Genomic DNA, 27,779 nt, shown 5'->3' with positions numbered 1-27,779 from the left:
TGGCGCCGCCCTTGCAAAATTAAAAATGATTTTTACAGAACCCTTTCCTAGAGTTTTATAATGAACTCCCCAAAGTTTCATGGCGATCGTGTGAACGGTGTTACCTCAATTCACTTTTATTATTTTTATATATCGCATAAAGAGAAAAAACAAATCGCGCCCTGCCGGTGCGCCACCCCTGCAAATTTGAAAATGTTTTTAGCGCAGAAATCTCCCCAGTAATATTCTCTACATGTTCCCAAAGTTTCATGGCGATCGTGTGAACGGTGTCACCGCAATTCACTTTTATTTTTTTATATACGTATTATAGAGAAAAATCGCACCCTCCTGTGGCGCCGCCCTTGCGAAATTAAATATGATTTTTTTACAGAACCCTTCATCAGAGTGTCCTAATCAACACCCCCAAAGTTTCATGCCTATCGGATGAACGGTGTCTCTGCAATTCACTTTTATTATTTTTATATACCGTATATAGAGAAAAATCGCACCCTCCCGTGGCGCCGCCCTTGCGAAATTAAAAATTATTTTTTTACATAACCCTTTCCTAGAGGGTTATAACGAACTCCCCAAAGTTTCATGCCTATCGGATGAACAGCGTGAAATCAAAATAGACTTTTATTTTTATATACCGTATATAGAGAAAAAACAAATCGCGCCCTGCCGGGGCGCCACCCCTGCGAATTTGAAATTTTTTTTTCGCAGAAACCTCCCCAGGAATATTCTCAACAACTTCCCAAAGTTTCACGGCAATGTGATGAGAGGTGTAGTAATGCATAAAGGACAGACAAACAAACAAACACACACACATACATTGCTTTTTATATATATAGATATATATATATATATATATATATATAAATATATATATACATATATGTATATATATATATATATATATATATATATATATATATATATATATATATATATATATATATATATATATATATATATATATATATATATATATATATATATATATATATATATATATATATATGTATATATATATATATATATAAAATATATATATTTATATATATATATATATATATATATATATATATATATATATATATATATATATATATAAATATATATATATATATATATATATATATATATATATATATATATATATATATATATATATATATATATATATATATCTGTATATATATGTATATATATATATGTATATATATGTATATATATGTATATATATGTATATATATACATATATATATATATACTTCATTTATTTAGTTATATATTGATATGTAAAGTTATAATATAAAATTATATATAAAATAAAGCTATCTATAAAATATATATTTATATATATATTTATATGTATATATATATACATATATATATATATACTTCATTTATTTAGTTATATATTGATATGTAAAGTTATATGTATATATATATATATATATATATATATATATATATATATATATATATATATATATATATATATATATATATATATATATATATATAATCATAATATGTTAATCGCTTAACGTATGAACAATTATGTTAAAAGCTTTGACAAAATAAATATAATTAAAAAAACCGCTAAATAACCTTTTAGCTATTATCAAATACCAGAATAAAATAGAAAAACACGAAATACGGCAAGTTAATATAGATATGTATGAAGTCAAATTTTTAGGCAAGATATATTAACTCTTCAATGTAGCCGGAATTGCTCTACCTGTCAAACACTACAGCTATTATAAATCATATGACCATATTTTACAGAAGACTCATATGTTTTCAATGTTTGTGCTTGACTTGTAACTCTGTTGTAGCTGTTATATTAGAAATGTGGCCATTCTTAAATATTAAGGCTGTATAAAAATTGTTAAAATCCAAAATAGTGGATAATGCAATTAATACATGTTGGAAACAAAAGAACACAAGACGAAACCAGTGTGCTGAACTATCGATAGCCACAGCCTATATGGTAGAAGATCTATCTTATCCGGCGATTACCAGTTGTTTTTTGTTCAGTCTCTATTTAAGCAACGGAATAAAGGTGTCAATGCTTTTTATTATAATTGTAATGCATTTGATTCATGTATCAGATTTAAATAATATATTTTAAAATAAAATATATTTTGTAAAAATAGAAAAGGGTACATTAAGAATAAAAAATTTTTTAATAAAATTTAAATATAAAATTATTTTTGTTTTCGTTTGAAACAGCAGGGTCAAATACAACAGCGATTTATTAAAATGCCGACACACTACTTTAAACGAAAGTATGTTACAACACTGCTTTGGCATGTTTGTTTAACATATATTTTTACATAATGCTACATACAAATATTCTATATATATTTTGTATCTACTGCGTGAAAGCACTTATTCATTTTTATTGTGCCTTTTCCGTCTAAAAATAATGAATGCAAGGGACATTACCTTTAATAAAACTGGCAAAATTTTAATAGTTTGAAACTTGGCTTTTCCCTCGTAAGTATTGTAAGTGCAAAATCGAATAGCGGAAGAGTGGTCAAACGTTCACAATTGCAAACATATTTTATGTATTGATTCGTCAATCTTTTGAGAAAAGAAATGGCCAGCGGATTCAGGGGATTTTTTTTATATAGTCTTAGCTTGTCTTTTATTCATGTAAATTACGATGGTCTAATTTGTCCAAAAATATTCCAGAAATGTTTATTAAAACTTCGAAACCCCAATTTTTCGAACTCTACGCTGCGAACGGTTTGAAAAATAATATATATATTTCAAGTTATACGATATCAAATTATTTTCATATCTTTTGACACTGTTCGCCATCCTTTCGGATGAATATCATTCTTTGTTAAAAAATGTAATAATTAGATTGAAAGTCGCTGTGAAGGTGCGCGGACCTTTGACCACAGGTGCTTTGACCATAGGGGGTTTGACCATAGGGGGTTTGACCACAGCGGAGCTTTGACCATAGGGGCTTTGACCATAGGGGGTTTGACCACAGCGGGCCTTTGACCATAGCGGTGCTTTGACCATAGGGGGTTTGATCATAGGGGGTTTGACCATAGGGGGTTTGACCACATGTGGTTTCTCAGCAGAGGGTCTTTGATCACAGGTGGTCTATCAACTGGTGTTTGATCACAAGCGCTGTGTCCGGCTTTGATCATAGGTGTAGTACAATTAACTCGATTGTATACATGTTTCCTGAGAGTACGTTAATAGAAATTAACATGTATTTTAAAAAAGCCAAGAACTATATTTTAGTCTCCACATAAAGGCTGGTGCTAGGCCTCATAGATTTATTTTAAATATAAATGAAACACAAATAATGCGACATATAACAAGTTTCACAAATAAATAATGTAGATGTACTTGAAAATACATAGCATATATAAATGATAAAAGGATAAAAAATGATACAAAACTTGCAAACAATATAGTCAAAGATGTAATACATAAAATGGTTAGCTAAATGACAGATATGCTATAGCACGCAAATATGTCAGTACGACCACGGATGCGACGACCTCGGACACAGCGCTTGTGATCAAACACCAGTTGATAGACCACCTGTGATCAAAGACCCTCTGCTGAGAAAACGCCTGTGGTCAAACCGCCTATGGTCAAACCCCCTATGATCAAACCCCCTATGGTCAAAGCACCGCTATGGTCAAAGGCCCGCTGTGGTCAAAGCCCCTATGGTCAAAGCCCCTATGGTCAAAGCTCCGCTGTGGTCAAACCCCCTATGGTCAAACCCCCTATGGTCAAAGCACCTGTGGTCAAAGGTCCTAGGACCGCTGTGAAATCATTTACGAAAACTCAATGTTGGTCTGTAAAAGATTGCGGGATGCGAGCTGTTTTTATACTTTGAAATACAGTCTATAATTAAAACGAGGCTGTAGCAGACTTGACTTATGGTGTATCGTATTAGAAGTTAATTGTTTCTGTGATAGTAGAATACTCGGTCTTAAAATGTGAATGTGTGAGCAATTAATCTTAGGTTTTGCATGCTTTTGTCGATTTCGCTCACTGAGTGTAGTGTGATACTGCGACGGTATATAATGGTTGATGACAGAATACTTTGGGCGTGTCACCTAGATTTCCTAGATGAATGCAGGATGAAGCTACGTTTGTTGACCGTTAGAACAATGTGGGTGTTCCAATGCATCCAGTATTTATTCCAATGTTTTTCTATTTAATATATAACATTTTCATATTTACTGTGTGTACTCTAGTCTTTTGTAAATAAAGTTTTTGTCTAATAAGAAATAAAGTTAGGTTTATTCAAGGTACCTACAGCCACAGGTGAATATCTCAACATATAACTTTCATTTCAGATGTTTCATTAAAACTGCATCGTAACTGAGTTCAAGATTTGTAGTAAGTCTGAGTGAGTTACGATCTAGATTCCTCGAATTTTTAGAGCCCAAAAAAATGTTATTCAGCTCAAATGGGTATCGAAATCATGTTAGAGACAGAAAAGGCGGCGAGTAAAGTGCTGATCAGCTTTCATTAATATGCCAAGAAACATTTAAACTCTACTTCACCTCCCAAATCGCTAGGTGTGAATAGGATCCTTTACTTTTTGCTTGTAGTAATTGTTATAACTATGTATAAACTATGTATGGTAAGAATAATCTAAAAGTAATAAAAAAGCAAGTATAAAAAAATATTTTCAGCAGTGTGGAACATAGGCGGATAACGAGATATTGTATCTAGAGTTCTCTTGTCTTCCTTTAAGTTGGACTTGTATTATTTCTTTTGAAGCTTTTGTTTAAAGAATGTCTGCACTCTCTGTGGATATCTTGGAAATCCTTTTAAGGCTTAGAAATAAATACAAAAGCGTTCCCGAGTACTAAAAAACGCAAATAAAAACCAGTATGTTTTTTTTTCATAAACAAATACGATTTGTAATTCAAAACATTTTACATATATGTTACGAATCAAACGCATAGCCGTTAAATATTTTTGTTTCTGATTTAATGGCTGAAGATTTTATTTCTAAACAAAAACAGTCATAAATATTAAAGAATCTTTGGAAATATAAATGTATTTTTAATGAACCTTAAAATTATCAGACGTGTCACATTAATAAGTGTTTGCTTGTTCTTTTTTTAATTGTTTAAGTATTTCATTGTAAAAATTTAGTGTGCAGAATTTATATTTTTAATTTGAAGTTAAAAATAATATTGTAGAGGTTAGAAACAGCAAAAGTTGGTATTAATTTGACAAAAAAAAAATGTTTCAGTATGCAATACAGAAACAATCAAAGTTAATACCAGCATAAAAAGGATTTTGTAAAAGAAACACATTTATAAAGAGAAATGTGTGGCATTCAAAAAATCTTGACCAAGATCGACACCGTGACCAAGGCGAACAGGATCAGAGCTGATGGCAGTGAATTGATGCTTTTGGCGCCATTTCTGTGCTCTTGAAAAAAATTAAAATAAACAATGTAAAAATGAAGCAGCACTCTTAGTAAATTATACTTTATTAATTAATATCAATATTTGACGGGGCGGCTTAGCGGTAGAGCGCTAGACTGCTAGAAAGTCTCGAGTTCGAGGCCTGGTTTAAGTCAAAAGAACGTCCCATCCAGCTTATGGGTACCTAACTCTAGAGTCGCGAGGCAGGGTGGGGAGTGCGGACCGCACAGGGTGACACAGTGTAGTGAGGTGACACCAAGGCAAAAAAAAATGCAAAATATATAGGAGAAATATGCTTTTTGCCAATGTAATGAATGATTAATGAAAGTTAAAAATAAGGTGGTTGAGGTCACAGAAACGTATGAAATCCACTTCACTTGCCCCATGGTCCAGCATTTTAGGTAATGGATCTTTCTTTGATACGTTTTATTAACATTCATATTACTGTTAGTATACTTGTAAAATATAATAATAGTTATCTAAAAATAGAACAGAATTTTAAAAAAGTTGTCCACTTAATTACTTTCGAGAAAAAAATTTAAATTTCCTGTTTGAAGACTCTCGCACCGTTAAAGCTAGGTTGGTGAAATTACATATATAAGTATTATATCATAATCGTAGATCCGTATCAACTTTTGAGTGATTCCGATTACCGGAAATGGTACTTTATCTACTTTGAATTATTCAAAAGCCTATAACTTGAGTACTTTTTTAGATAGATAAATGAAATTTCACATGTAAGTAAATGATCTAATCCTCTACCTTCTATCAAATTTTGAGTAATTTCCGTTGACTGGAAGTAGTAATTTACGCTATTTCCGATTTCTCAAAAAATGCATGTAAATTTATAAAGTACTAATAATATTTAGCACTATTATGCATATTTTATTTTGGCGTTCGCTTGGTGCGCAATTCGTTTTTCTACGAGATTCTATTCTATTTTAAATTTTTAAGTAATTAAAAATGGATTTAAAATTATGACTATATCCCGAGTTGCCACCCCCTGTTCGTTTATATAAAAATATTCGAGAAAGTTTAGGGGAAATCACTCCCGTTTTATTTATTATGAAAACATCCCACGATGTATGTGAATTGGTTTCTGTTACTGAGTTTCCATAATTGATTCAGTATGATAATTTAATAATGACCAGAATAGACATGTAAAGTTTTCCCTCGCTTACATACAGTGTTTGTTTCAAACTTTCATCTCAGGGAGGGGGGTGGACTAATTTTTCCCGGGGAGGGAGACACTGGTAAAGTGTAAATTTTCTATCTAAATTCCATTCAGAGTTTCATCCAGGCATCTCTTCGGGAGAGGGGGGCGGGGGCTCCGCCCCCCCCCCCCCCGAACGAGATGGATTTTATATAGTAAACATACACTTTTGCTAGTGTCCGCCGCCCCCCGAAAAATGTTGACCACCCCTCCCCCGAGAATGTTTAAGTGCCCCCCCCCCCGGAGAAAAATGTCTGGAAGAAACACTGATTCCATTTCGTTCGGAGGACGGTAGATTTTCTTCGGATGCCTCAGCCACCCGTTTCTGATCTAGCCAGACTGGCGACAGACAGAGGAAGTAGGTTAAATAAAAGCTTGTGAAAACGGACAATAAGATAAAAGCACTGTATACTTACTGTTGATGAGGTCAGCTACATTAAATGCTGAAAAAAAGTGATGCATTTCATAATGGTTGATATCTGAATATAGTGATATACCTACTTTATCTCTTTCACGAGATATGACTTTACCACGAAAAATAATGCATGTCACTTTTTTATTAAATACAAGCTTCTTCTTCTTCTTCTTCGTTCTTAATTATTAGTGTTGGAAGGAATCGAGCCTTATCTGCCAGAGGGTTGACCTCGAGACTTTTTTGAATTTACCAACCTTGAGCTTTACCAACTCGACCACTCTGACACCTGTACAGGCTTAACGAAATATGTAATTTATGCAGAGATATATTTAACTGCTGAAGTATTTTCCTTCAGATTTAGTCTAGACCTGGATGATTTAGTAAAGTGGGCTTACAGTCTTGTAGGTTTTAGTTCACTGGGCTTACAGTTTTGTAGGTTTTATTCCAGGGGACTTATAGGCTTGCAGGTTTTAGTTCCGGTGGCTTATGTCTCATAGGTATTAATTCAGTGGTCTTATGTCTCTTAGGTTTTAGTCCCAGGGCCAATGTCTTTGAAAGTTTAAGTACAGTGGATATATTGCAGGTTCAGCCCACAGTTTGTGTTTATCAGTTAAGTAGGCATTCGGTTGATTAGATTGAAACAAATGAAGAAAATATAACTCACAGCACTTGTGTCCATGCTGCTTCAGTTGTGAATTCATGTGCTCGGTTAATTGTGTCTCCATTTCTGTTGTGAAGCCGCAGTTTTGTTGAAATAAACAAGCGACTAAATCTTGCATGTCACTATAAAATAGATTAGAAAAATTAGTTGTTATATTTAACAAATATATTATATGTATATATATATATATATATATATATATATATATATATATATATATATATATATATATATATATATATATATATATATATATATATATATATATATATATATATATATATATAGATACATATATATTGTTGTATATATTTATGTCAGCGGTACTTTGGTCATTGCACTTATGCTGACTAGGCACAGCCACAGCAGTAGACGAAGACGTAAGCTTAAACATAGTCATAATTCAATATAATTATATACCAATTGTATGTTAAACCTATTTCAATGTTCAATATACTAACTTGCACATGATGTCTTGATTGGAGGCGTGGGTCACACCATTTTGCATGAATGTGATGTAGCATTGTGTTACTTTAGAAGCGCAGTCTATTTCAGCAACAAAACATTTATATTAGGAAATTATACAGGTATATATATATATATATATATATATATATATATATATATATATATATATATATATATATATAGAGAGAGAGAGAGAGAGAGAGAGAGAGAGAGAGAGAGTTATTAGTAGAATGTAGATCTAGTTCTGGTCAGTTTCTAGCTGGGCGCTTGGCGAACCTCGTGCGTGGAGCGAGGTTGCTTTTGTAACTTGGCTGGGTGTTTTGTATGTATTGTTTTATAATTATTGTTTGGTGTGGGTATTAGATGGCGTTTTGATTGCCATAAGGGATATGAAGATTGTCTGTGTGGGCAGAGCCTAGACTATCCGAGGCATCGATTGTACATAATATTCCATCGAATGTTGTGTGTTTTGTTTGTTTACTGTTTGACTAGGATGTTTTGGATTTGAAATAATGTTTACGTTTTTTTATTGTTGGTTCCATTTTTGTATGTAAATAAAACTATGAGCTCATTTTTTGTGGTTTTTTTTTATCTAGACAAAGGTTAGAGTTTAACCACCGTGGGTTTTACAACGGTTGCACTCACCTGACAGTTTATTCAGATAAGCCTAGGAAGGTAGTTAGTATAGTTATGCCCCCCCCCCCCCCTCTTAGCAGGGCTTATACTAGGTATTCTAGATTGCGCATGCTCGCGTGGTATTAAGTCAGCCAACCAATCGTACCAATCGTACAGCCTGAGCTAACCATCGTTATCCAATGAAAATGAAACAACGCTCCAAATTATTTTTTATTGATTGAAATGTAGTTCATCATGGATAGAAAGGATGGGCGCATGTAAATTTAGGTCAAGGTAAAAAGGAGGTGAGGGGAGGTTGTCTGTTGACAGACATTGAACTCCAGTGAAAGACAAATCGATCTGAAAAAATATATCAGCATCCTCTCTTTCACACGCACAATACATGTTCTCACTAGACTTATACACTATTCTAAAACAATATATACAAATTAACATGTTTTTAAAATAAAGATGAAAAAGCTATTTTAATTTAGAAGTTATTTCACAAACAAATCACATACATAATTATAGTTTTAGGGGGTGGAGCTGTCTTAGAAATAGCTTGCCGTTTTATGTAATGTAGGGTAACTTAAATAACGTATGTGATAAATATTGCATGCATCCTTTAATGGTTATCTAAACTCAACATGAGCTGAAAAATGTTTTATCGATTATAATGTTTTATGTGGGGGAGGGGCGGATAATATGGTGGTTAGATTATTTCTGTTTAATTTTTTGTAGTTGTTTTTATTACACAATACGACCGCCAACAAAGGTACAGTAGGGGAAACAGAAAAAAATAACAGTTACGAAACTAAAACGAGTCCCTGCAATCGGTCACATGACACTTTAGCTTTGCCCACTATAACTGATGCTAATAGGGCTTGTAAGTAGGGCACCGACTTCTCGTCGTCGTACTTGCCAGCAAGTATTTTTAAACCAGATATCCATATTATAATAAAAAGGTAAAAAAAACCCCACAAAAATACTAGTTTTACAATATGTGGGCTAACTCAAAGGCTAAGTTTAATTCTGTTTTTTTAGTTCGTAATTATTATATCGAATCCCTATCAATTTGTCCTGAATAAATTCAATATTAATATATTTTAAGCCTAAGGTAATTAATTTGATTTTATTATTAATTTTTTATAAATGTTGCATTTTGGGTATACTTGGTATGATGTTTTTTAAAATGTTCTAAGCAATATTACGCTTAAGTTTTAGAACATTAATTATAGAATGGTAATATAATCAATAAGCTTCATTTTGTGTAGGGTGACTATCAGAAAACCTAACTAAGCTCAACATTTATGTAAGATTAAAGATGACATCTGGGTAATTCAAACGCTTTGACTTTGCACAAACGAAAATTGGATTTTAATGAGAACTGCACAGCTGTTCGAGATTTGACTATAAATTGCTTTTAGGTCGATAATGATCTAAAAACACACGCAGTGCCTTTTAAAAACACTAAAATAAGTCATCCCTACAATACAATTTGCTGGAGAAGCAATATTTGGTGCTCCCCCTTTCCTCTCTCTCTCTCTCTCTCTCTTTCTCTCTCTCTCCATAATATATATATATATATATATATATATATATATATATATATATATATATATATATATATATATATATATATATATATATATATATATATATATATATATATATATATATATATATTTATATATATATACGCGCAGTGGCGTAGCGAGGTCGGGTGTCACCCGGTGCGGCACTTAATGGTTTCACCCCCCAGAGGCGTAGCGACCCTTCCCGGGGACAAACTTTCAAATTTTCGATTTGCACTCCCCCCTCCCCCCCCTCAAGTTTTCGATTTTCACCGCCCTCCCCCCACTCAAGTTTTCGATTTGCACCCCCCCCCCCCCTCATCAAACTTTTGATTTGCATACCCCCTTAAGTTTTCGATTTGCAACCACCCCTCCTCAAGTTTTCCTCTCTATATTTTGCTATTTTTTGCCTTGGTGTCACCCCCCCTAAATGTTGTCAACCGGTGTAGTCCGCACACCCCGCCCCACCCCCACCCTCGCTACGCCTCCGTATACGCGTCTTTGCGTTATTCTCCACTTTTGCTTTGGCAAACTTTGATGGTCAAAAAGAAAATATACAAGTTTTGCTTGATACTCAATACTTATTGGTTTGATAAAGGCCTACGTCATTTTAAGAGAAAAAAATAACCCTTATAGCAGGTAACAAAACACTTTTTGGAACACTAATAGCATATCGATTTAAAAAAAAAAAATTCATCATCGTTTCAATGATCAAGTATTGTTTATCTTATTCTCTAAATTTGCAAATGTAAAGATAATATGGTCAGCCCTATGTTCACCTCTACTTTTCTCAGTTGTTACTCATCAGAGCAACGGGAACGGTAACTGAATTAAAAAATAGACTGCTTTTCATATTGGGAGACGCGCGCCCTACCTCTCGACAAGTCAGTTCCAGTTGCAGGTTTTACATCATTTTGAAGGTGTATAACTCTACCCTGTCATTGAAACTATGTTGCGAATTGTAATTTTTTTAAATTTAATTAAATCAACTTTTTAAAATATGTATTATGTAGCAAACTTTATGAGAACCAATTAGGTTAAGCGTACCTCCTGAAGTTAGCCCAATAGTCACCAGCAAGACAAAAGCGGTAAGACACAAGTGTTTCAGGGCCGCCATTTTAATTTAAAGATCTGTATGTGAATATTGTAGGCCTATGATTTAAAGAAAACATATAAGCCTATGATTTAAAGAAAAAATATATCATAAAACACACATAATCTTTACTTAGGGGGTCGTCCATAAATGACGTCACACTCGTAGGGGGGAGGAGGGTCCGTAATTTTGTCACGGCGTGTTATGAGGGGGAGCGTGGGGGGGGGGGGGGTTCAGATGGTGGGACGTCACATTTTTGGATAAACAAAAAGTAATGTTGGAAAACGAATTTTAGCCGTTATTTCGCGTTTTAGAAAACTGTTTTAATAAATTGTAATAGGAATTGATTAAAATACTCTATGTTGACAGAGTTCAGACAAGATTTTGGAAAAATATCGATGTTTTAAGAAAAATTTAACTGAAATTTTGAGTGGTGGGTTGTAGCTTTAGGTGTGACGTCATTTTAGGGGGGGGTCTGGCTTTTTATGACGATGTGTGACAGAGGGGATGGGGGAGGGGGAGGTAAAAATCGTCCAAAAAAAGCGTGACGTCATTTATGGATGACACCTTAACATCATCTGTTTGTATTTGGTTGCTGTTTTTTTTAAAGGATTCTTTTTCGTTCTTAATTCTAATGTTGGAATGGATTTCCTCTAACACAATAACGTGTCATCGTATTATGCGCCATATGGCGTTGACTCCGATTTCAACCTGCTTTTCTTTTGTTTTATTTTTGGAGTTATCTCACGTAGAAGAGTTGCTGTTCCCAGTTGTAAAGCCCCGTTTGTCAGAGGGTTCGAACAAGAGACTTTTCGGTTAAGTAACAATGTGCTTTACCGACTCGACCACGCCGACTCCTTCATCAATTAAATAATTCTGCTATGCTGATGTAATAATAATATAACTAACATAATCAAAGGCTTAATATAGATAACACAAAATTGTATTTCCTAGGATTTGAAAACCATTTTTTTATCATTTTCAAATACTTAACGGAAATTGTATTCTTTTTTACAAGGTTTATAAGCCTGTTCGATTATTATTACTTGGTTGACTTTAAACAATAAGAGTTGATTTAAGTTTCACAGCTCCAATAATCTACAGTTTTAATGCTTTAAACTTATGGCTGAAAAACAAAAAATACACAACGGCCATTAAGTCGTAAGTATAAAAAACCTTACCACTTGAGCTTTGACAAGACAAACAAGTGACACGCAGTCAGTCCCCACCTTGTGAAGTAAATGGGCCTCTCTTTGCGCATGCTCGCATCACATTAATTGAATACGAAACTGCGGCCTGCGCAAGCGTTTGTAACAACAACAGGCTAAACCACTAAGTCTTTACCCCATGAGGGGGGGGGGGGGGGGGGGAAGGCGGTTAGTAGATTCCCATAAAGCTGATTCCCCCCCCCCCCAACAATAAAAATAACACGTAATATCACAAACACAATTAATCTTTAAGGCTGTATACAATTGTTAAAATCCAAAATAGTGGATAATATCATTAATACATGGTGGAATCAAAAGAAAACAAGACGAAACCAGTGTGCTGAACTATCGAGAGTTACAGCCTATATGGTAGAAGATCTATTTTTGCCGGCGATTACCAGTTGTTTTTTGTTCAGTCTCTATTCAAGCAACGGAATAAAGGTGTCAACATTTTTATTATCATTCTAATGTATAAGATGCGTGTATCAAATTTAAATAATATATTTTAATATAAAATGTATTTTGTAAAAAAAGAAAATGGTAAATTAAGAATAGTATATACATATTTTTAAAATTATAAATATAAAATTATTTTTGTTTTTCGTTTTAACCTCTTTAAGACCGTTCGATAAAATTTTCTCGATTTAATTCTTTGTTTTTCGGAATCCAAGTTTTTAATTGTAAATCTAGGTCATGACGACATTTTTTAACACTGCGGAATGCCGTTCAGCGGCCGCGTCTAAACGTTTACGTCACCATATTATAACATTAACCAAAATTAAAGTACTTAAACTAAGACTAATCCGATCCATGATTTTTGAAGAAAAATGGAAGGTACTTTCGTTTTCTATGAATAAGATCTAATGAAAAATAATTCTTTTTATTAATTTTTCCGACAGAAGGGTAATTTTTGCACGAAAAAATCAGCTCTTTATTTTTTCTTCTTTATAACCAAGCAATTATCTTTCTCCAATAAATAAATCCTTGCCTTAAAACTTATATCAATATGTAGGGTATTCAATTACTATTAATGTTTATCAATAATGTGTGGGGTTTAAATTAACGGGTAAAAAGATATGGGTCATTTAGCCGCAGGGGTACTGAGAAAAATGAGTAAAAATAATTATTCCGGTAAAACGTGAAAATAATTACGAGCTTAAAGAGTTCTTAATTAATTAAACAGCAGGATCAAATACAACAGCGATTTATTAAAATGCCGACACACTACTTTAAACTAAAGTATGTTACAACACTGCTTCAGCATGTTTGTATAACATATATTTTTACAATACTTACTTACTTACTTAATCCTCATCACTCCCTGTGGAGTATAGGGCAGCAACAAATCTCCGCCATTCCACCCTGTCCCGGGCGAGCCACTTTAGTTCATGCCAGGTTTTGCCAGTAGCCTGTACTTCTTCTTCCATCTCCCTCCTCCATGTTCCCAGTGGTCTTCCTCTATTTCTCTTTCCGGGTGGGTTCCACTTCAGCGCCATGTTGGGGAGTCTTTTTTTGCTCATGCGTAGGACATGGCCCAGCCATCTCCATCTCCTCGTTCGAACTTCTGAGACAATGTCGTTTAATCCTGTCCTTCGCCATATTTCCTTGTTCGGGACTTTGTCGTCCCACTTTATCCTGAGGATGCGTTGGAGGGATCTTCTTTCAAAGCCTCTGAGTCGGCTCTCTCCTTTCTTGTTTAGTTTCCATGACTCTGCAGCATAGAGGAGTACAGAACGTACATTTGACTTATTGATCCTTATTTTAGATCTCTGCTGCAGTGAGGATGATTTCCAGATCTTAGCGAGTCTGTTGAAAGCTTGTGCTGCCATTGCTATTCTGGTGGCAATTTCTTTCTCCATGCTGCCATTTGCTGATATATAGCTGCCGAGGTACTTAAAGTCTTCGACCTCTTCTAGCTCCACTCCATTCGCAAAGGTCTTGAGAGCACTTTTGGTTTTTATTTTCATTAGCTTGGTTTTTCCGGAGTTTATCTTTAGCCCAACGCTTTTGGCAATTTGCTCTATTCTTGTGGTTTTCGCTTGGATGTCTTTTTGGGCATGTGAAAGTAAAGCCAAGTCATCAGCAAAGTCACAGTCCTCTAGGTGGTTGGTAAGTTCCCAAACAATTCCTCTTGGCTTATCCTCAGTGGCTCTTCTAATAATCCAGTCTATTACCACCAAAAAGATGACAGGTGAGATGACACAGCCCTGTCTGACTCCTGTTTTTACCTTGAACCATTCACTTTGCTGATTTTCGTGTCGCACACAGCATTGGTTATCATAGTACATGTCCTTAAGTATGTTTATGACTTTTCCTGGAAAGCCATATAGCTCTAGTATCTTCCATAATGATGGATGGTGGATGCTATCAAATGCTTTCTAGAAATCTATGTAGTTGATGTAGAGAGACGAATTCCACTCCAGGGACTGTTCCACTATAGTGCGCAAGACAAATATTTGGGCGTTACATGACCTGTTGGCCCTGAAGCCAGCTTGTTCTTCACGAAGGATCCCATCAATTCCTTTCCTCATTCTTTGTAATATTAATAATATTTTTACATAATGATACATAAAAACATTCTATATAAATTTTGTATCTGCTGCGTGAAAGCACTTGTTAATTTTTATTGTGCCTTGTCCGTCTAAAAATAACGAATGCAAGGGACGTTACCTCTAATACAACTGGCAAAATTTAAATAGTACGAAACTTTGCTCTCCCCTAGTAAATATTAAAGTGCAAAATCGAATAGCGGAAGAGTGGTCATCCGTTAACCATTGCAAAAATATTTTATGTAATGATCTGTAATTTTTTTGATACATGGAAAATAAATGTCCAACGAATTGAGGGGATTTTCAACATAGCCATAACTTGTCTTTTATACATGTAAATTAAGATGGACTAATTTGTCCAAAAATATTCTAGCAATGTTTAATTATAATTTCGATTTCCCCATTACTCGAACTCTTTGTTGCGAACGATTTTGAAAAATAATATGAATATTTAAAGTTGTACCATATCAAATTATTTTGATATCTTTTGACACTGTTCACCAACCTTGCAGATAAATATCACTCTTTGTTCAAAAAATTAATAATTAGACAGATTGAGAGTCGCTGTGAAAACTTTTACGAAAACTCAATGTTGGTCTGTATAGATTTGGGATGCTAGCTGTTTTTATACTTTGAAATTCAATCTATAATCAAAACGAGGCTGTAGCAGACTTGACTTCTGGTGTATCGTATTAGAAGTTAATTGTTTGTGTGATAGTAGAATACACGGTCTTAAAATGTGAATGTGTGAGCAATTAATCTTAGGTTTTGCATGCTTTTGTCGATTTCGCTCACTGAGTGTAGTGTGATACTGCAACGGTATATAATGGTTGATGACAGAATACTTTGGGCGTGTCACCTAGATGAATGCAGGATGAAGCTACGTTTGTTGACCGTTAGAACAATGTGGGTGTTCCAATACATCCAGTATTTATTCCAATGTTTTTGTATTTAATATATAGCATTTTCATAATTACTGTGTGTATTCTAGTCTTTTGTAAATATAGTTTTTGTCTAATAAGAAATTAAGTTAGGTTTATTCAAGGTACCTACAGCCACAGCTGAGTATCTCAACATATAACTTACATTTCAGATGTTTCATTAAAACTGCATCGTAACTGAGTTCAAGATTTGAAGTAAGTCTGAGTGAGTTACGATCTAGATTCCTCGAATTTTTAGAGCCCAAAAAATTGTTATTCAGCTCAAATGGGTATCGAAATCATGTTAGAGACAGAAAAGGGGGCGAGTAAAAAGGTGCTGATCAGCTTTCATTAATATGCCGAGAAACATTTAAACTTTACTTCACCTCCCAAATCGCTAGGTGTGAATAGGATCCTTTACTTTTTGCTTGTAGTAATTGTTATAACTATGTATAAACTATATATGGTAAGAACAATCTAAAAGTAATAAACGAGTAAGTTAAAAAAATATTTTCAGCAGTGTGGAACATAGGCGGATAACGAGATATTGTATCTAGAGTTCTCTCGTCTTCCTTCAAGTTGGACTTGTTTTATTTCTTTTGAAGCTTTTGTTTAAAGAATGTCTGCACTCTCTGTGGATATCTTGGTAATCCTTTTAAGGCTTAGAAATAAATACAAAAGCGTTCCCGAGTACTAAAAAACGCAAATAAAAACCATTATGTTTTTTTTCATAAACAAATACGATTTGTAATTCAAAACATTTTACATATATGTTACGAACCAAACGCATAGCCGTTAAATATTTTTGTTTCTGATTTAATGGCTGAAGATTTTATTTCTAAACAAAAACAGTCATAAATATTAAAGAATCTTTGGAAATATAAATGTATTTTTAATGAACCTTCAAATTATCAGACGTGTCACATTAATAAGTGTTTGCTTGTTCTTATTTTAATTGTTAAAGTATTTCATTGTAAAAATTTAGTGTGCAGAATTTATATTTTTAATTTGAAGTTAAAAATAATATTGTAGAGGTTAGAAACAGCAAAAGTTGGTATTAATTTGACAAAAGAAAAATGTTTCAGTATGCAATACAGAAACAATCAAAGTTAATACCAACATAAAAAGGATTTTGTGAAAGAAACACATTTATAAAGAGAAATGTGTGGCATTCACAAAATCTTGACCAAGATCGACACCGTGACCAAGGCGAACAGGATCAGAGCTGATGGCAGTGAATTGATGCTTTTGGCGCCATTTCTGTGCTCTTGAAAAAAATTAAAATTAACAATGTAAAAATGAAGCAGCACTCTTAGTAAATTATACTTTATTAATTAATATCAATATTAGACGGGGCGGCTTAGCGGTAGAGCGCTAGACTGCTAGAAAGTCGAGTTTGAGGCCTGGTTTAAGTCAAAAGAACGTCCCATCCAGCTTATGGGTACCTAACTCTAGAGTCGCGAGGCAGGGTGGGGAGTGCGGACCGCACAGGGTGACACAGTGTAGTGAGGTGACACCAAGGCAAAATAAAAATGCAAAATATATAGGAGAAATATGCTTTTTGCCAATGTAATGAATGATTAATGAAAGTTAAAAATAAGGTGGTTGAGGTCACAGAAACGTATGAAATCCACTTCACTTGCCCCATGGTCCAGCATTTTAGGTAATGGATCTTTCTTTGATACGTTTTATTAACATTCATGTTACTGTTAGTATACTTGTAAAATATAATAATAGTTATCTAAAAGTAGAAAAGAATTTAAAAAAAGTTGTCCACTTAATTACTTTCGAGAAAAAAATTTAAACTTCCTGTTTGAAGACTCTCGCACCGTTAAAGCTGGGTTGGTGAAATTACATATATAAGTATTATATCATAATCGTAGATCCATATCAACCTTTGAGTTATTCCGATTACCGGAAGTGGTACTTTATCTACTTTGAATTATTCAAAAGCCTATAACTTGAGTACTTTTTTAGATAGATAATTGAAATTTCACATGTAAGTAAATGATCTAATCCTCTACCTTCTATCAAATTTTGAGTAATTTCCGTTGACTGGAAGTAGTAATTTACGCTATTTCCGATTTCTCAAAAAATGCATGTAAATTTATAAAGTACTAATAATATTTAGCACTATTATGCATATTTTGTTTTGACGTACGCTTGGTGCGCAATTCGATTTTCTACGAGATTCTATTCTATTTTAAATTTTTAAGTAATTAAAAATGGATTTAAAATTATGACTATATCCCGAGTTGCCACCCCCTGTTGTTTTATATAAGAATATTCGAGAAAGTTTAGGGGAAATCACTCCCGTTTTAATTATTATGAAAACATCCCACGATGTATGTGAATTGGTTTCTGTTACTGAGTTTCCATAATTGATTCAGTATGATAATTTAATAATGACCAGAATAGACATGTAAAGTTTTCCCTCGCTTACATACAGTGTTTTTTTCAAAATTTCATCTCAGGGAGGGGGGTGGACTAATTTTTCCCGGGGAGGGAGACACTGGTAAAGTGTAAATTTTCTATCTAAATTCCATTCAGAGTTTCTTCCAGGCATGTCTTCGGGGGAGGGGGCGGGGGCTCCGACCCTCCCCCCCCCCCCGAACGAGATGGATTTTATATAGTAAACATACACTTTTACTAGTGTCCGCCGCCCCCCGAAAAATGTTGACCACCCCTCCCCCGAGAATGTTTAAGTGCCCCCCCCCCCGGAGAAAAATGTCTGGAAGAAACACTGATTCCATTTCGTTCGGGGGACGGTAGATTTTCTTCGGATGCCTCAGCCACCCGTTTCTGATCTAGCCAGACTGGCGACAGACAGAGGAAGTAGGTTAAATAAAAGCTTGTAAAAAGGGACAATAAGATAAAAGCACTGTATACTTACTGTTGATGAGGTCAGCTACATTAAATGCTGAAAAAAAAGTGATGCATTTCATAATGGTTGATATCTGAATATAGTGATATACCTACTTTATCTCTTTCACGAGATATGACTTTACCACGAAAAATAATGCATGTCACTTTTTTATTAAATACAAGCTTCTTCTTCTTCTTCGTTCTTAATTATTAGTGTTGGAAGGAATCGACCCTTATCTGCCAGAGGGTTGACCTCGAGACTTTTTTAAATTTACCAACCTTGAGCTTTACCAACTCGACCACTCTGACACCTGTACAGGCTTAACGAAATATGTAATTTATGCAGAGATATATTTAACTGCTGAAGTATTTTCCTTCAGATTTAGTCTAGGCCTGGATGATTTAGTTAAGTGGGCTTACAGTCTTGTAGGTTTTAGTTCACTGGGCTTACAGTTTTTTAGGTTTTATTCCAGGGGACTTATAGGCTTGCAGGTTTTAGTTCCGGTGGCTTATGTCTCATAGGTATTAATTCAGTGGTCTTATGTCTCTTAGGTTTTAGTCCCAGGACCAATGTCTTTGAAAGTTTGAGTACAGTGGATATATTGCAGGTTCAGCCCACAGTTTGTGTTTATCAGTTAAGTAGGCATTCGGTTGATTAGATTGAAACAAATGAAGAAAATATAACTCACAGCACTTGTGTCCATGCTGCTTCAGCTGTGAATTCATGTGCTCGGTTAATTGTGTCTCCATTTCTGTTGTGAAGCCGCAGTTTTGTTGAAATAAACAAGCGACTAAATCTTGCATGTCACTATAAAATAGATTAGAAAAATTAGTTGTTATATTTAACAAATATATTATATGTATATATATACACACACACACACACACATATATATATATGGTGACAGGACAAATGATCTCAGGACAAATGATCTCAGACAAAATATCTCAGACAAAATATCTCACGGACAAATGATCTCAGGACAAATGATCTCAGGACAAATGATCTCAAGGACAAATGATCTCACGGACAAAAGATACCAGGACAAAATATATCAGGACAAATGATACCACGGACAATTGATCTCAGACAAAATATCTCAGACAAAATATCTCACACCTAAATTTTAATAGTGTATTGGGTGATTTTAGTTGATCTGAACAATTTTTATTAACTGTCGTATGGTTTTGTTTAATATGTTTAATATTGTTTATAGGCCCATATGATAGTTGTAAGAAATGTTTGCCGTATAAATTTATCATATTGCACTTTTAAAATTGTATATTGCATTTTAAAATTAGGATTATTACTATAGAAGATTAAAGAAATTGTTCGATAGACAACGTACACGGGCTTGCCAAACATGAGACAATCCAACCATGTCAGGTGGACGAAACTATATCAAAGGGGATGAAATAACAATAGAGAAACACCTTGGTATCAAGGTGGCAGCCCGCTTTGATGGTAGAGACATGCCTTAAGGGAAAGACATCCGCCCTCCATGAACAATACAACTAATAGGTAAATTCAATAGTTACGCGTCGGACACACCTTAGTGATCAGGTGACTAATGCTTATTAAAGACAAACAGCGGTCATCGCGGAGTTAGAACATGTCGAGCAAGAGTTCACACAATACATGATCACATAGTATTGGAGAGGTGTGATCATAACGATGTACTGTCAGCAAAGAAACGTAAACGTTATGTTTGTGTTGATCATGCAATAAAAACAATAATTTTACGTTACGAACCTAGAGACCCATTAACATTTTTGAAAGATATTTCGCATGTTTTAAACATTATTGTTGTATAGCTACCGTTACTTTGTTTTATACATTATCATTTATCATACCTTTCAGGCTAAAGGAGAAAGTTTGTTTTAATTTTTATTTTTTTAAATCAAAGTCCATTACAAAGATTAAGTTAAATAAATCTTTTGATGGTTTGTTAAGTTTAACAAATTCATTTTGTTCACAATTATGATGCGTAAAGAAAGTAAACAAAACCATATTGACAGTCAATTTAAAAAAAAAGTTCAAATGAACTAAAATCATTGTGCATACTATCAACATTTTACTGTGAGATATTTTGTCTGAGATATTTTGTCTGAGATCATTTGTCCATGATATCATTTGTCCTGATATATTTTGTCCTGGTATCTTTTGTCCGTGAGATCATTTGTCCTTGAGATCATTTGTCCTGAGATCATTTGTCCTGAGATCATTTGTCCGTGAGATATTTTGTCTGAGATATTTTGTCTGAGATCATTTGTCCTGAGATCATTTGTCATGGAACCATATATATATATATATATATATATATATATATATATATATATATATATATATATATATATATATATATATATATATATATATATATATTGTTGTATATATTTATGTGAGCGGTACTTTGGTCATTGCACTTATGCTGACTTGGCACAGCCACAGCAGTAGACGAAGACGTAAGCTTAAACATAGTCATAATTCAATGCAATTATATACCAATTGTATGTTAAACCTATTTCAATGTTCAATACACTAACTTGCACATGACGGCTTGATCGGAGGCGTGGGTCACATCTTTTTGCATGTATGTGATGTAGCATTGTGTTACTTTAGAAGCGCAGTCTATTTCAGCAACAAAACATTTATATTAAGAAATTATACAGGTATATATATATATATATATATATATATATATATATATATATATATATATATATATATATATATAGAGAGAGAGAGAGAGAGAGAGAGAGAGAGAGAGAGAGAGAGAGAGAGTTATTAGTAGAATGTAGATCTAGTTCTGGTCAGTTTCTCGCTGGGCGCTTGGCGAACCTCGTGCGTGGAGCGAGGTTGCTTTTGTAACTTGGCTGGGTGTTTTGTATGTTTTGTTTTATAATTATTGTTTGGTGTGGGTATTAGATGGCGTTTTGATTGCCAAAAGGGATATGAAGATTGTCTGTGTGGTCAGAGCCTAGACTATCCGAGGCATCGATTGTACATAATATTCCATCGAATGTTGTGTGTTTTGTTTGTTTACTGTTTGACTAGGATGTTTTGGATTTGAAATAATGTTTACGTTTTTTTTATTGTTGGTTCCATTTTTGTATGTAAATAAAACTATGAGCTCATTTTTTGTGTTGTTTTTTTTATCTAGACAAAGGTTTACAACGGTTGCGCTGACCGGACAGTTTATTCAGATAAGCCTAGGGAAGGTAGTTAGTATAGTTAAGCCCCCCCCCCCCTCTTAGCAGGGCTTATACTAGGTATTCTAGATTGCGCATGCTCGCGTGGTATTAAGTCAGCCAACCAATCGTACCAATCGTACAGCCTGAGCTAACCATCGTGATCCAATGAAAATCAAACAACGCTCCAAATTATTTTTTATTGATTGAAATGTAGTTCATCATGGATAGAAAGGATGGGCGCAAGTAAATTTAGGTCAAGGTAAAAAGGAGGTGAGGGGAGGTTGTCTGTTGACAGACGTTGAACTCCAGAGAAAGACAAATCAATCTGAAAAAATATATAAGCATCCTCTCTTTCACACGCACAATACATGTTCTCACTAGACTTTTACACTATTCTTAAAACAATATATACAAATTAACATGTTTTTAAAATAAAGATGAAAAAGCTGTTTTAATTTAGAAGTTATTTCACAAACAAATCACATACATAATTATAGTTTCAAGGGGTGGGGCTGTCTTAGAAATAGCTTGCCGTTTTTTGTAATGTAGGGTAACTTAAATAACGTATGTGATAAATATTGCATGCATCCTTTAAGTGTTATCTAAACTCAACATGAGCTGAAAAATGTTTTATCGATTATAATGTTTTATGTGGGGGAGGGGCGGATAATATGGTGATTAGATTATTTCTGTTTAATTTTTTGTAGTTGTTTTTATTACACAATACGACCGCCAACAAAGGTTCAGTAGGGGAAACAGAAAAAAATAACAGTTACGAAACTAAAATGAGTCCCTGCAATCGGTCACATGACACTTTAGCTTTGTCCACTATAACTGATGCTAATAGAGCTTGTAAGTAGGGCACCGACTTCTCGTCGTCGTACTTGCCAGCAAGTATTTTTAAACCAGATATCCATATTATAATAAAAAGGTAAAAAAAAAACCACAAAAATACTAGTTTTACAATATGTGGGCTAACTCAAAGGCTAAGTTTAATTCTGTTTTTTTAGTTCGTAATTATTATATCGAATCCCTATCAATTTGTCCTGAATAAATTCAATATTAATATATTTTAAGCCTAAGGTAATGAATTTGATTTTATTATTAATGTTTTATAAATGTTGCATTTTGGGTATACTTGGTATGATGTTTTTTAAAATGTTCTAAGCAATATTACGCTTAAGTTTTAGAACATTAATTATAGATTGGTAATATAATCAATAAGCTTCATTTTGTGTAGTGTGACTATCAGAAAACCTAACAAAGCACACAATTTATGTTAGATTAAAGTGGACATCTGGGTAATTCAAACGCTTTGACTTTACACAAAAGAAAATTGGATTGTAATGAGAACTGCACAGCTGTTCGAGATTTGACTTTAAATTGCTTTTAGGTCGATAATGATCTAAAAACACACGCAGTGCCTTTTAAAAACACTAAAATAAGGCATCCCTACAATACAATTTGCTGGAGAAACAATATTTGGTGCTCCCCCTTTCCTCTCTCTCTCTCTTTCTCTCTCTCTCTCTCAATAATATATATATATATATATATATATATATATATATATATATATATATATATATATATATATACATATATATATATATATATATATATATATATATATATATATATATATATATATATATATATATATATATATATATATATATATATATATATATATATATATATATTTATATATATATATATATATATATATATATATATATATATATATATATATATATATATATATATATATATACATACGCGCAGTGGCGTAGCGAGGTCGGGTGCCACCCGGTGCGGCACTTAATGGTGTCACCCCCCAGAGGCGTAGCGACCCTTCCCGGGGACAAACTTTCAAATTTTCGATTTGCACTCTCCCCCCCCCCCCCCCCTCAAGTTTTTGATTTGCACCCCCCGTCAAGTTTTCAATTTTCACCGCCCTCCCCCCACTCAAGTTTTCGATTTGCACCCCAACCCCCCTCATCAAACTTTTGATTTGCATACCCCCTTAAGTTTTCGATTTGCAACCACCCCTCCTCAAGTTTCCCCCCCCCCCCCCCATATTTTGCTATTTTTTGCCTTGGTGTCACCCCCCCCCCTAAATGTTGTCAACCGGTGTAGTCCGCACACCCCGCCCCACCCCCACCCTCGCTTCGCCTCCGTATACGCGTCTTTGCGTTATTCTCCACTTTTGCTTTGGCAAACTTTGTTGGTCAAAAAGAAAATATACAAGTTTTGCTTGATACTCAATACTTATTGGTTTGATAAAGGCCTACATCATTTTAAGAGAAAAAAATAACCCTTATAGCAGGTAACAAAACACTTTTTAGAACACTAATAGCATATCGATTTTTAAAAAAAATTCATCATCGTTTCAATGATCAAGTATTGTTTATCTTATTCTCTAAATTTACAAATGTAAAGATAATATGGTCAGCCCTATGTTCACCTCTACTTTTCTCAGTTGTTACTCATCAGAGCAACGGGAACGGTAACTGAATTAAAAAATAGACTGCTTTTCATATTGGTAGACGCGCGCCCTACCTCTCGACAAGTCAGTTCCAGTTGCAGGTTTTACATCATTTTGATGGTGTATAACTCTACCCTGTCATTGAAACTATGTTGCGAATTGTAATTTTTTTAATTTAATTAAATCAACTTTTTAAAATATGTATTATGTAGCAAACTTTATGAGAACCAATTAGGTTAAGCGTACCTCCTGAAGTTAGCCCAATAGTCACCAGCAAGACAAAAGCGGTAAGACACAAGTGTTTCAGGGCCGCCATTTTAATTTAAAGATCTGTATGTGAATATTGTAGGCCTATGATTTAAAGAAAACATATAAGCCTATGATTTAAAGAAAAAATATATCATAAAACACACATAATCTTTACTTAGGGGGTCGTCCATAAATGACGTCACACTCGTAGGGGGGATGAGGGTCCGTAATTTTGTCACGGCGTGTTATGAGGGGGAGCGGGGGGGGGGGGGGGGGGGGTTCAGATGGTGGGACGTCACATTTTTGGATAAACAAAAAGTAATGTTGGAAAACGAATTTTAGCCGTTATTTCGCGTTTTAGAAAACAGTATTAATAAATTGTAATAGGAATTGATTAAAATACTCTATGTTGACAGAGTTCAGACAAGATTTTGGAAAAATATCGATGTTTTAAGAAAACTTTAACTGAAATTTTGAGTGGTGGGTTGTAGCTTTAGGTGTGACGTCATTTTAGGGGGGGGGGTCTGGCTTTTTATGACGATGTGTGACAGAGGGGATGGGGGAGGGGGAGGTAAAAATCGTCCAAAAAAAGCGTGACGTCATTTATGGATGACACCTTAACATCATCTGTTTGTATTTGGTTGCTGTTTTTTTTTTTAAAGGATTCTTTTTCGTTCTTAATTCTAATGTTGGAATGGATTTTCTCTAACACATTAATGTGTCAACGTATTATGCGCCATATGGCGCCGTTGACTCCGATTTCAACCTGCTTTTCTTTTGTTTTATTTTTGGAGTTATCTCACGTAGAAGAGTTGCTGTTCCCAGTTGTAAAGCCTCGTTTGTCAGAGGGTTCGAACTCAAGACTTTTCGGTTAAGTAACAATGTGCTTTACCGACTCGACCACGCCGACTCCTTCATCAATTAAATAATTCTGCTAAGCTGATGTAATAATAATATAACTAACACAATCAAAGTCTTAATATAGCTAACACAAAATTGAATTTCCTAGGATTTGAAAACCATTTTTTTTATCATTTTCAAATACTTAACGGAAATTGTATTCTTTTTTACAAGGTTTATAAGATTGTTCGATTATTATTACTTGGTTGACTTTAAACAATAAGAGTTGATTTAAGTTTCACAGCTCCAATAATCTACAGTTTTAATGCTTTAAACTTATAGCTGAAAAACAAAAAATACACAACGGCTATTAAGTCGTAAGTATAAAAAACCTTACCACTTGAGCTTTGACAAGACAAACAAGTGACACACAGTCAGTCCCCACCTTGTGAAGTAAATGGGCCTCTCTTTGCGCATGCTCGCGTCACATTAATTGAATACGAAACTGCGGCCTGCGCAAGCGTTTGTAATAACAACAGGCTAAACCACTCTAAGTCTTTACACCATAAGGGGGGGGGGGGGCTGGGGAGAGGAGGTTAGTAGAATCCCATAAAGCTGATCCCCCCCCCTACAATAAAAATAACACGTAATATCACAAACACAATGACTCTTTAAGGCTGTATACAATTGTTAAAATCCAAAATAGTGGATAATGCAATTAATACATGGTGGAATCAAAAGAACACAAGACGAAACCAGTGTGCTGAACTATCGAGAGTTACAGCCTATATGGTAGCAGATCTATCATTGCCGGCGATTACCAGTTGTTTTTTGTTTAGTCCCTATTTAAGCAACGGAATAAAGGTGTCAACATTTTTATTATCATTCTAATGTATAAGATGCGTATATCAGATTTAAATAATATATTTTAAAATAAAATGTAGTTTGTAAAAAAAGAAAATGGTACATTAAGAATAAAATATATATATTTTTTTAAATATAAATATAAAATTATTTTTGTTTTTCGTTTTAACCTCTTTAAGACCGTAACAACGCTCCCAGCGTTCGATAAAATTTTCTCGATTTAATTTTTTGCTTTTGGGAATCCAAGTTTTTAATTGTAAATCTAGGTCATGAGAACGCTAGAACGGCTATTGTTTGTTGTATTTACTTCTTGTAGTTTTCTCGTTAGATTGATTTTCTATTTTATACAATTTTTTTCTAAAACAACTCGCAATACGACATTTTTTAACACTGCAGAATGCCGTTCAGCGGCCGCGTCTAAACGTTTACGTCGCCATATTATAACATTAACCAAAATTAAAGTATTTATACTGAGACTAATCCGATCCATGATTTTTGAAGAAAAATGGAAGGTACTTTCGTTTTCTATGAATAAGAACTAATGAGAACTAATGAAAAGTTATTCTTTTTATTAATTTTCCCGACAGAAGGGTAATTTTTGCACGAAAAAAATCAACTCTTTATTTTTTCTTCTTTATAACCAAGCAATTAACTTTCTCCAATAAATAAATCCTTGCCTTAAAACTTATATCAATATGTAGGGTACTCAATTACTATTAATTTTTATCAATAATGTGTAGGATTTAAATTAACGGGTAAAAAGATATGGGTCGTTTAGCCACAGAGGTAGTGAAAAAAAAATGAGTGAACAAAAAATAATTCCGGTAAAACGTGAAAATAATTACGAGCTTAAAGAATTCTTAATTAATTAAACAGCAGGATCAAATACAGCAGCGATTTATTAAAATGCCGACACACTACTTTAAACGAAAGTATGTTACGACACTGCTTCAGCATGCTTGTATAACATATATTTTTACATAATGCTACATAAAAACATTCTATATACGTTTTGTATCTTAATTTTAATAGTTTGAAACTTTGCTCTCCCCTAGTAAATATTAAAGTGCAAAATCGAATAGCGGAAGAGTGGTCATCCGTTAACCATTGCAAAAATATTTTATGTATTGATCTCTAATTTTTTTTTTATA

The 27,779-nt window shown here is 33.8% G+C and overlaps 2 protein-coding genes across 4 annotated transcripts; both read right to left on the bottom strand.

The window, feature by feature from the left end:
- Positions 1 to 4,951: 4,951 nt before the first annotated feature.
- Positions 4,952 to 12,750, bottom strand: LOC131946323 (uncharacterized). 2 transcript variants are annotated; one of them, XM_059307054.1, is made up of 6 exons: positions 12,635 to 12,750; positions 11,408 to 11,512; positions 8,165 to 8,249; positions 7,707 to 7,825; positions 7,044 to 7,070; positions 4,952 to 5,418 (listed from the first exon to the last, which is right to left on the bottom strand). In XM_059307054.1, exons 2-6 carry the CDS (start codon positions 11,475 to 11,477, stop codon positions 5,324 to 5,326), a joined length of 396 nt encoding a protein of 131 aa, XP_059163037.1. In that variant the 5' UTR covers positions 11,478 to 11,512; positions 12,635 to 12,750; the 3' UTR covers positions 4,952 to 5,323. The 2 variants fall into 2 exon arrangements, with proteins under 2 accessions (XP_059163037.1, XP_059163122.1); XM_059307139.1 differs by having other exon boundaries at positions 11,408 to 11,491; positions 12,635 to 12,729.
- Positions 12,751 to 16,930: 4,180 nt separating this feature from the next.
- LOC131946787 (uncharacterized) lies at positions 16,931 to 26,277 on the bottom strand. 2 transcript variants are annotated; one of them, XM_059307761.1, is made up of 6 exons: positions 26,162 to 26,277; positions 24,922 to 25,026; positions 21,543 to 21,627; positions 19,685 to 19,803; positions 19,024 to 19,050; positions 16,931 to 17,397 (listed from the first exon to the last, which is right to left on the bottom strand). In XM_059307761.1, exons 2-6 carry the CDS (start codon positions 24,989 to 24,991, stop codon positions 17,303 to 17,305), a joined length of 396 nt encoding a protein of 131 aa, XP_059163744.1. In that variant the 5' UTR covers positions 24,992 to 25,026; positions 26,162 to 26,277; the 3' UTR covers positions 16,931 to 17,302. The 2 variants fall into 2 exon arrangements, with proteins under 2 accessions (XP_059163744.1, XP_059163822.1); XM_059307839.1 differs by having other exon boundaries at positions 24,922 to 25,005; positions 26,162 to 26,261.
- Between the last annotated feature and the right edge of the window lie 1,502 nt (positions 26,278 to 27,779).

This window comes from Physella acuta, unplaced genomic scaffold, assembly GCF_028476545.2.
Source record: "Physella acuta isolate Inbredline_101_S28 unplaced genomic scaffold, ASM2847654v3 ptg000007l, whole genome shotgun sequence".
NCBI lineage: Eukaryota > Metazoa > Mollusca > Gastropoda > Physidae > Physella > Physella acuta.
The sequence above is the reverse complement of the archived record's forward strand: the minus strand, read 5'-3'. Positions and strand labels throughout refer to the sequence as shown.